The 10,386-nt window shown below is 41.2% G+C and overlaps 1 protein-coding gene across 2 annotated transcripts; it reads left to right on the top strand.

The window, feature by feature from the left end:
• Nucleotides 1-4,816: 4,816 nt before the first annotated feature.
• LOC112673099 (diphosphoinositol polyphosphate phosphohydrolase 3-beta) lies at nucleotides 4,817-10,041 on the top strand. 2 transcript variants are annotated; one of them, XM_025468622.3, is made up of 2 exons: nucleotides 4,817-4,940; nucleotides 5,216-10,041. In XM_025468622.3, exon 2 carries the CDS (start codon nucleotides 5,257-5,259, stop codon nucleotides 5,749-5,751), a length of 495 nt encoding a protein of 164 aa, XP_025324407.1. In that variant the 5' UTR covers nucleotides 4,817-4,940; nucleotides 5,216-5,256; the 3' UTR covers nucleotides 5,752-10,041. The 2 variants fall into 2 exon arrangements, with proteins under 2 accessions (XP_025324407.1, XP_025324408.3); XM_025468623.3 differs by lacking the exon at nucleotides 4,817-4,940 and having other exon boundaries at nucleotides 5,110-5,750; nucleotides 9,516-10,041.
• The last annotated feature ends 345 nt before the right edge of the window (nucleotides 10,042-10,386 follow it).

Below are 10,386 nucleotides of genomic sequence, written 5' to 3'. Positions count from 1 at the left end.
GATTGCCTTTGGAGTCACACAGACCAAGGTGTGAATCTCAGCTCCCTCACTTACTGTCTTACTTAAGCGCATGTCAGCTGGTTTCTTAATCTGTTGAAGGGAGATTCTGATACTCATTGTTCAGATTTGTTGGTTGATACATATTAAGTATGTAAAACCAATCAGACCACCAATAGATCAAAATCAATGCCTAGAGTGATGATGAAACAATATCTTCTCTTCTGCATCACTTAATTCCATTTTCTGTGTGCAGAAGTTATTGAACTTCAAGTGGTCAAGTAACATGTCGAGGTGACACACTTGATTGGTGGAAGTGAGGTAGGCACTTAGGTGTTCTTTTCACTAGATTGTGCAGGAGAAGAACATCCAGATGAAAATACCTTTCTTTGAACCCAGTGACTCTTAGCAAAAGAACACCTCATGTAAGAAGTCAATTCTCCACATCATCCAAAAAATGACACAACAAACCATAGCTCCTGATAAAAATAATCTGCTGTAGAGACACGAAGACTTGAATTCAAATACAAACTCCACTCTAAGTCTTCTCTTCTATGAATTGCAAATAGTAATCTCCTCTCTAAGATTTAATGGGCTGTTAAACAGGATACAGGGGTCAACCCAGGGCTTGGCAAACAGATCGTATCCAACAAATGTCACACATCTTAACCTCATCCCTTTCCTTAAGACTCCAGGGAAAGTTCACTGTCAACTTTTGCAAGCAGAGGCTATATTTCTACTATGAAAAGTATTTTATCTATCTCCTATTTTTGGTTGGATTTTGATGGGTGGCAGTTACCAATTGTGCCAGCCAGATTTTGATGTACCACAAACCATCCAAAATTTAGTGACTTTAAACAACCAAATTCTGTTTGTAATTCTGCAGGTCAACAATTTCAGCTGAGCAAAGCTGAGTGGTCCTTTCGCTGTTCTCAGAACGCCTGCTTATGCATCTGTGGTGAGAGCCCCTGGCTCTGCTGGGGGCTAGATGGTCTATCATGGTCTCACCCACATCTGGCAGTTGGTTCACCATCAGCTGTGGTGGAGAGAATACATGGGTCCTGGGCCTCTCATCATCCACCTCACCCACACTTCTTCACATTGTTGTTCTCTGTGCCAAGAGCAGCAAGAGGGGGCAAACCGTGGTGTGCAAGTGCTTTTCAATTCTCTGCTGGCTTCACACTTGCTATGGTTCCATCGGACAAAGCAAATTCCATCGCCAAGGCCAAGGGCAATGTGGGAAGAGATACAGGCCTGCATGCACAAATTACAGTCATTACTGTAACAGTCTACTGTTACCATACTTTGTGAAACAACCACGTTCATCATTAGAGAAATCGTTAACTATGGGTGACCCAGACAGTGGAATGCTAGTCTCCCAAAAATGATTTTTAATCTTCTGCAGAAAAATTAATAGCTATCTTGCCCTATTATCGATCTAATACATGAATAATATATTCATTGTATGAAATTTTGCCAAAAAAACAGTTTGAAATTTTCCTGGCAGTGTACCAAACCGTCAATTGGGGATCCCCTTATCCAGAAATGTGCTGTGACTTTGCCAGTAATAATTCTTCCTGAACCTCTTTCCATATTCTAATTTGCTATTCCTCTCCCTTCCAAAAAATATGGCCCCAGCAGAGACCTACTACATAGGCATCCTCTGATGTGGAAGTGATAGACTTAGACTGAAAAGCGGCCCCTCTGGTACAATGAGGAGATAGGATGTGGTAACTATAAAGTAGACTAGTGATGTGGCTAGGGCCTGGTTGGGCCACCCCTCCCCACAGACATCAATCCCACCTCCGGGCTTTGCTGGAATTCCTCTGGATTCATTCATACTATCTTTCAAAGCTGAGTCTAAGCTCTATCATTTTCTACTACAATATCCCAACTATATTGTTCAGGATTCCTTGGTATTTTATTTATTGTGTGATGGTTGATACTGCTACTCTGAATACTATCACTTCCCTATTATATTTTCTATATGATTACTACTGGAATACATGAAAGCATCCATACTTTAAATATTAATATTTCATTCTGCCATTGGAAAGAATTCATTTTTACATCATTTCTTAGGCTTTTTCCAAGAAGATATTCATATCATTTGGAAAAAATGAAAATTTTGTCTTCTTTACTGTAACAATGCTTTTTTCTCTTTACATTCTCCTTACACTGGAAAGACCATATAAAGCAAAATTTAATCATACTGGTGATAATTTGCCCAGATCCTGATTGTAGTGGAATTTCTTCTAGTTGTTTAACATCGTTTGTGTATTTGTCTATTACACACACTGAAGAATACAGCCTGCTAATATCTATGTTCCTACTTTGTTTTTAATTACAGGATGTCACATTCCTTCAACTGTTCTTTGACCATCCATATAACATTAAAATATGGTCAATAGTAGTAGTATCTCTATTGGTTGAAGTCATTCTCTTTATGTCTCCATTTTATCATTTTCTTCATATGCAACCCACACGTTTAGTCATATTATGCTCTAGATATTGCAGGTGTCTGTTGCCACTGGGAACAGGATCGTTTTTATGAGCTATTCTGGGCATAAATGGAGTAGAACAGAACCTGAGAAGCTGATCCAACTTGTTATTTAAAAATTGAGCTGTAAAAATTGAGCTGGTAAGCGAAATAAGTCACTCGGGAAAGACAATTTTCATATGATCTCACTCATATATAGAATTTGAGAAACAAAACAGGATCATAGGGGAAGGGAGGGAAAATTAAACAAGATGAAATCAGAGAGGGAGACAAATCATAATAGACTCTTAATTATACGAAACAAACAGGGTTGCTGGAGGGGAGGAGGTGGAGGAATGGGGTAACTGGGTGATGGACATTAAGGAGGGCATGTGATATATTGAGCACTAGGTATTATATAAGACTGATGAATCACTGACCTCTACCTCTGATACAAATAATACACTATATGTTAATTAATTTAATTTAAATTTAAAAAGGGAAAATTTTTAAAATAAAAATTGGGCTGTTGGGGAACATAAGTGCCTCAGTCAGTTAAGCGTTCAACTCTTGATTCAGCTCAGGTCATGATCTCAGGGTCCTATCAGGCTCCACACTGGGCGTGTAACCTGCTTAAGATTCTCTCTCTCTCTCTCTCTCTCTCTTCATCCCTCTGCCCTTCCCCTCCCCATTCACGCACTCCCCTTCTCTCCCTCCCTCCCTCCCTCCCTCTCTCTCTCTTTCTCTAAACAAACAAACAAACAAACAAACAAACAAAAATTCCTTTGCACTTACATTTCAGATTCAATTTCCCTTTGATGAGGGATTATTTCCCTGGAAAAGTGAGTTTCCATGATCCTGGTTGCTTGATGCCAGCAGAGGGATTGTGGGTAAGAGAGAGACAAAGATGCCTAAGCTGCAGTATGGCAAAAGTTGGGGGACATCAGAGGTCTTTTCCATAAGGCTACTGTTAGAGCAGGGAAACAATAAGAAAAAAAAGAAAAAGAAAAGGTGAGGGAAGGCTTTTGGTTGTTAAAGTTTTACTGGGATGGACCACTTCTTGGCCAAGAGGACAGCATGACCAAACAGAGAGGTGGTGAGGGAGCACCAAGTGGCTTTGCTGGAGTCCCACACTAGGAGCCTTGTAAACATCAAACTGAAAACTATTAAGGGCTTTCCATAGGTATGTTTTCCAAAACCCAAAGCAGCACCCATCAGTGAGAAAGAGAGAGAAGGGTAGAGGGTGTGGAGGGTGAAGATTGTTGGGACTTAATAAAAGGAGACTTGGGGTGGTTCTGCAGCTGTTGGGTGAATGGGACTCCAAGTGCCAAGGGCTGATACAAGTAGGCGAGAAGTTTACTGTTAGGAAACTGAGGAACAGAGGTTAGGTAAGAGGTCAATAGGAGTTCAAGAAAAGTGTTAAGTTATGGGCTGTGCCAACATGCCCAGCAAGGCCAAGACCCTGACACCCTGAATAAAGGAGACCTCATTTCAAATGGAGTCGGGAGGCCAGCAGGGAGAGCTCTCATGCCCTACCACTGCAGGCCATTGCAGACCCCAACAAAGACAAACTGCTTGGCATTCCCAACAGGAAGAAGCTTACTTTCCCTACTCCAGCAAGAGAAAAAAAGAATTTCTCCTCGCCCAGCAACAAGCTCAGCCAATAGGGAAATACCACAACTGGGCTAATGAGAAACCGTCAGCACCTAGAACTGTTGCTGTCCTTTGTGTCGACTTTGCCTTCACAGCAGTCCCTCCCAACCACCTCCTTTTCCCCAGAAAGTTCCAAAAATCCAAAGATTCCTCTGGTCTCATCTCCAGACTGGCCTATGGGGTGCCATAGTTTGCATGTCCCGAATTGCAATTCCTCTGCTACACCCAAATAAACCCATTTTGCTGATAAACTATAACCGGCTGTTTTACCTTTTAGGTGGACAAACCTGTTGAAGAACTGAAAGGACTGATATGACTCAGCAAAGATTAGGTACTGCTTTGCCAAGAATACTGAGGACCATTTTGACGACAACGGGCCCTCATAAACCTTAAGTCAGTAGCATTCATTATGGGGCGATGATGATGCCCTTGACCTTATCGTCTGTAAAATAAGTGTAGGTGTTTCATGCAACTTGCTGAGGAGGATGAGGAGAAAGGTCTGGCCGCGCCACAGCCAAGTTCCACGCAAAGGCACACGTGGAAACGATCTCGGCCACAGTCACAGCGCGGGAATTGAACTCCCTGAGGAAAGAGATTCCCAGCCTGGGAGGTGCGGGGCGCCTGCGCAGTGGGCCCGAGGCGCCTCACGCGCTGCGGGAGCAGCGAGACCCCCGCCTCCGCCCCTCGCCCTCCAACGTGAACGCGCACGTGAATGTGGACGTGGACGCGGACGCGCACGCGAATGCGCCTCACCTCACTCAACCCCTGCCGGGCGGCTGAGGAGGGAAAAAGACGCCCACAGGAGCCGCGGGTGGGCTGTGTGCGGAGTGGCAGACCCGCCGCGACGGCGGCGGCAGGCGCGGGGGCGGCGGCGCGGGCGCGGCGGCGCGCGCGGGGGGCGGCGGCGCCTCGTCCACTCAGGCGGCTGCGCTCGGGACCCTCCGGCCCGCACGAGGGACGAGCTAACTGACGTACCTCGCCCGCCCCCGCCCCCGCCCCATCTCTCCTCGGGTTCCTGGGACTCAGGGCTAGAGCGCTTTCTCTCCTTGCACCTCTACTCAGCTCTTTCTCTCCCCGGCACCTCAGGCAGCAGCGGCAGCGAGCGGCGGGAGCGGACGGCCCAGAGGATGAAGTGCAAGCCGAACCAGACGCGCACCTACGACCCGGAGGGGTTCAAGAAGCGAGCGGCGTGCCTGTGCTTCCGGAGCGAGCGCGAGGACGAGGTGCTGTTAGTGAGTAGCAGTCGGTACCCGGACCGCTGGATTGTGCCGGGCGGGGGCATGGAGCCCGAGGAGGAGCCGGGCGGTGCAGCAGTCCGAGAGGTGTACGAAGAGGCGGGAGTGAAGGGGAAGTTAGGCCGGCTCCTGGGCATTTTCGAGCAGAACCAAGACCGCAAGCACAGAACGTACGTGTACGTACTGACTGTCACTGAGATTCTGGAGGATTGGGAAGATTCGGTTAGCATTGGGAGGAAGCGAGAGTGGTTCAAAATCGAAGATGCGATCAAGGTTCTCCAGTGCCACAAGCCCGTGCATGCCGAATATCTGGAAAAACTAAAGCTGGGCGGTTCCCCAACCAATGGAAACTCCGTGGCCGCGTCCCTGCCACAGAGCGATCCCTAGTATGTACGGCTCCTGCACAGACTTCTGCTTTCCGCCTATCTTAGAATACATAGTGCCCGGAGCACCTCTCATTCCTTTGCGGTCTCACGGGGAGGAGGGGGGCTTCTTTTGTTTCCTTGGCAGACCTCTGAATCACGCTTGCAAACTGTCTCGGTTGCCAGACACTGTTTTCAGACAATTTGCACGTTTTTCAGATGCTTTCAAAATTGCTGCTTGGTAGCACTGTAACAGATTTCCTAAATCCTAAACCACATGTTTTTTTTTTTTTTTTTTTTTTTTTTTTTTTAAGGTGCCTTAACTGCTTGCCCAGCCCTTTGTGTGTGTGTGTTGATGCTGTAGTTTATTACATTGCACACACGTGTGTGTGTGCGCGTGCGTGTTTTTGGTACCAATCTTGTGGTTTGTTTTGGAGTGAAGGCCTTTAAAATCTGAACATCTTGGTTGTGTGGCATCTGTATTTTTTGCTTTCTCATTCGCACCATTAGACCTTGCTAGCAAGCCCTTTTGTGATGGAAATTGGTTTAAAGATCAGATAGATATAGATCTATATATATATTTAAAGTATTTAAGAAATTTTACATCTTGTGGTCTTTCCACAGTGGGCAACAATTTTCGGTTCAGTAATGTGATCTAATTTGCCCTTTTCAGAAGTTTCTTTACCCATACGTACATGATTTCATTTTCTTTTCCTTTTTTTTTATGATTTCATTTTCAAAAGAATTCTGACCACTGGTCATTTGTTGCTGCATATTTGAAATGGCCATTTCCCATATAGCCCAAATGTAGTTTCAGATTATATTACTTTATACACTGGGTATCTTCTTGGGAAAGTATTGTTAGCCAAACATATCCTGATATGTACATACTGTCATGAAAACTGTATTCATCGAGTGTAATTTAGCGTGTTCAGCTTCCAACTCCATTGCCCATTTCTTAATACTGTAGAGCAACCATGGTTTTCTCAATATAAACTAGTCTTTGAAAGAAAGTTATTTCACATATTTGAATTTTGTGACATTCCAGTTAACCTTCCTGACTACCAGTAACCATAGGAGTGGAATTTATATGGTGATTACATCCCAATCCAGTGAGGAACCCGTCTTGCTACTCAGCTTTTACAGACTTCAGCTTTTACAGATTTCTTAAACCATCCGGACCACTGAACAATTTCTCTCAAAGATTTAGGATAAACATTTTGTGTCAAAAGACCAACTGTTTTTGGTGCCAAACTAAAAATTCATACATTGCCTTGCTAACTTTGTTGAAACCAGGAATGCCATGTAAAATACTTAAGTCTGTCTTGAAACTTTGTGTTCCATCCCAACCATATTAAAAAGTAGGTAAAAATATAGCCAACTACATGAAGTGGGTATTGAGGGGTTTAAAGATTATCCTAATTTATAGGGCAGCTAAGTATATATCATCTTTAATCATTATTGATAGTTTGATAGTTTTTTGTGTGTGTCACTCAGCTGACTTTGGGAGTCAGTTTTATGCACTCTATTAAGAAATTTTGAAAGTCTAGATTCCTCTTGGAACTCCTTCTCTCAGGAATGTTGAGGAAGAGCCTATTTTGTGAAGAGAGTATAGGTGGGGGACTTTTACATATAACCTTTAAGATCTAGAAAGTATTCTATAGACCAGTAATAAATATAAGTGGATAATAACTAATTTAAATCCTTTGCTATTCTGCACATTAACATTTTCAAAAGAACACATGCACTGGTGAATTGTTGCCTTTTTTGTAACTTTGGTGCCACTGTTTTTTAAAAAATATCTGCCATATACAAATATGTCTGAATGAAATACATATTTTAGTTAACAAAAAATAATATTGTCAAAGGAATGAGAAAATCAACTTTTAAAAACCAATTATAATTTCATATTGTAAATTATACAGAATCATCTAATGTTTTTTAAAAATTGTTTCTTTGTACAGAGCAATATGTCTTATTTTTTTAAACTTTTAAATCCTATACAACCTTTCCTGTTACAATAATCCAAATTGACTCATAGATATTCTTGGTAACCTCAGATTTTTCAAAATATAAACTAACAGCAAGGGAACTGGATTATACTTTATAACTATTCCATATGTAAAACTGCCCTCATCTGAAATGCTGCCACAAATACCTGGGAGGTTTAACCTATATATAGAATTTTTAGAAATAATAATGCACAATCTTATGTTTTGACTTTTGAACTATGTATTTGACAAATCAACTTTTAAGAATTGTTAGCCTGTAAATATTTGCTGTATTTTCTTCAGAAACATTTGAATTGAGTTCTTTCACTTGCTATAATTTTCTTCAGTGCCCAGATATCTTTATACAATTTGTAAAACTTCCAAGGCTTGAATTTCTAAGTTGCAGCAGAACATTTTACGGTTATCACACTTAAGTTATCAAATTCACGTGGGCAGTTCTTGTTATATATGCTTTTGGAATTCAGTCTAGGAAAACTTAAGAAAGAACCCCAAAACAAAAAGCCTTTCATTTTAAAAGAGAAATCCAAAAAATTCAGGCTAAAATATTTGACACAGAGCTAACAAACCTAATCATGTCTATGACTTATATCCTTTAAGGGTTTGATGCACAGTTAGAATTTTCTCCCTGTAGAATCAGTATATAGCACCCATGAATTATTTATGTGATGATTGCACAAAAAATGAATAGATGAATCTTTCAGCTCATGCACTTACCCCAAAGAAAATGGCATTGATCAAAGATAATTAAGACTTTCAAATATGAGGCAGAAATTTGTTTTCAGCTGTTTTTGTAAAGGCTATGTTTATTTTCCTTTTCCCAATGGGATAAGTGCCTATTCTTATCTTTAAAAAGTTTTAAAAAGATATGTTGGAATAAAGGTGATACTGTTATGCTTGATACATATTCCCTGGATGTCTAATGTATTATATTTTCTAAGAAATCTGTTTTGTTTTAGCAAATCACTGTTGAGCTTATTAACTCTTAAAGTGATGGGAGGTGGCTATAAATATTTTGAATTCCTTTATATGGTTTCGTTTGACAGAACTATAAAGATTTCAACATTTTATATTAAGAATCATCAAATAAATTTGTGTGTGTGTGTGTGTGTGTGTGTGTGTGTGTTTGTGTAAGAGCAGAACGGGCAGTTTGTAATGTTGCAGCAACATTCAAGGACCTTCCTGGGACAGACAGTTTAAAGGGCTCTGAAACTGGAGCTCCTCCTCTCACTTCCGGTTAAATGGAGTCCTGTTATAAGAAAGACAATCCCTTTATCAAAAGTTGTTAACTGGGAAAAGGGAGGTGAGAAATCTGTGTTAGAGCCTAAGTACTAACAGCTAGCTAGAGTTTTCTCTTTCAGGGTTCCTTTTGTGGAAGCAGCAAGAAAAACAGGAAATATTTTCAGCACCATTCTAGTATTGTAATCATCCTTCTGAATGATTGGTGGCCTGTTAGACTATGAACTTTTGGGGGGAGCAGGACCCAGCCTGAATCCTGCCCATATTCCCAGAACCTAGAAGAGTGACTAAAATGTGGAGATATTTGTTGTTGAGCTACAGATTAGAAATGTCTACTACTAGTATATTCTTGATTTCTTAGCTTCATATTTTACCTGGGACAATCTGTTATTTTCATGGGGCTTCAGAGTGGAACTGTATTGGATGATTCACTGAAGGCTGTTCCAAAACAAAGTAGTTAATGAACATTAGTAGACTTTCAATAGATATTTGTTGCCTGGAGGAATTGATGAACCAATAAAACTGTTAATATTTTTTTTAGGTGAATGGCATAGATGTTATTCAGATTTACTTTGAAAGAATCAAGTATGTGAACCCAATGATGAATGGAATTATGAAGCACAGGTGAACTCTTTCACATTCCTAAGGACAAGCTCATTCTATGCTTTTGGACACTTCTCTGTTACAATGATTATTCTCCAGGTTGTTAACTACCACTGTATCTGTACAGACTTCTAATTTGGCACATATGGCCGTTCTTTTGTGTTTTTATGATTATGCATCTGTATTTCTCATGAGGATGGCTATATGATCTTGAGTTCAAGGACCTAGTTTCCTTAATCTTTTTATGTATCTACAAGATGTCACTTAAAATAAGGTCGATGTAGGGCACTTGGGTGGCTCAGTGGTTGAGCATCTGTCTTTGGCTCAGGGCGCGATCCCAGGGTACTGGGATCAAGTCCTACATCAGACTCCTTGCAGGGAGCCTGCTTCTCCCTCTGCCTATGTCTCTGCCTCTTTCTCTGTCTCTCTCTCATGAATAAATAAATAAAATCTTAAAAAAATAAGGTAGACGTTACTGAAGATTTGTCTAAATAATTAATACTTTGTAATGACACTGAGTGGTAAAGCATTCACCATCCAATCTGGTGTTAGTACACTAAATTACTGTCTAGCATATATGTGTTTTCATATATCAGGTATCACACACTGTTTTAAGGCAAACATAAGATATTAGCAAAAATTCTTACTCATACGTCTCTTATCATCCCAGATGTGTGCCTCCTGATGGCAGTATCCTACACCACCTATGAAGTATATTTCCCACAATTTTGAACCTAAATCAGTGTCTCTAGACATTGTTAATCTATAGAAAACACCATCTATCAAGAAACATTACACCACAGAGTTGT

The sequence above is a fragment of the Canis lupus genome, chromosome X (assembly GCF_003254725.2).
Source record: "Canis lupus dingo isolate Sandy chromosome X, ASM325472v2, whole genome shotgun sequence".
NCBI classification, from domain to species: domain Eukaryota; kingdom Metazoa; phylum Chordata; class Mammalia; order Carnivora; family Canidae; genus Canis; species Canis lupus.
This window is presented reverse-complemented; position numbering and strand designations above follow the sequence as displayed.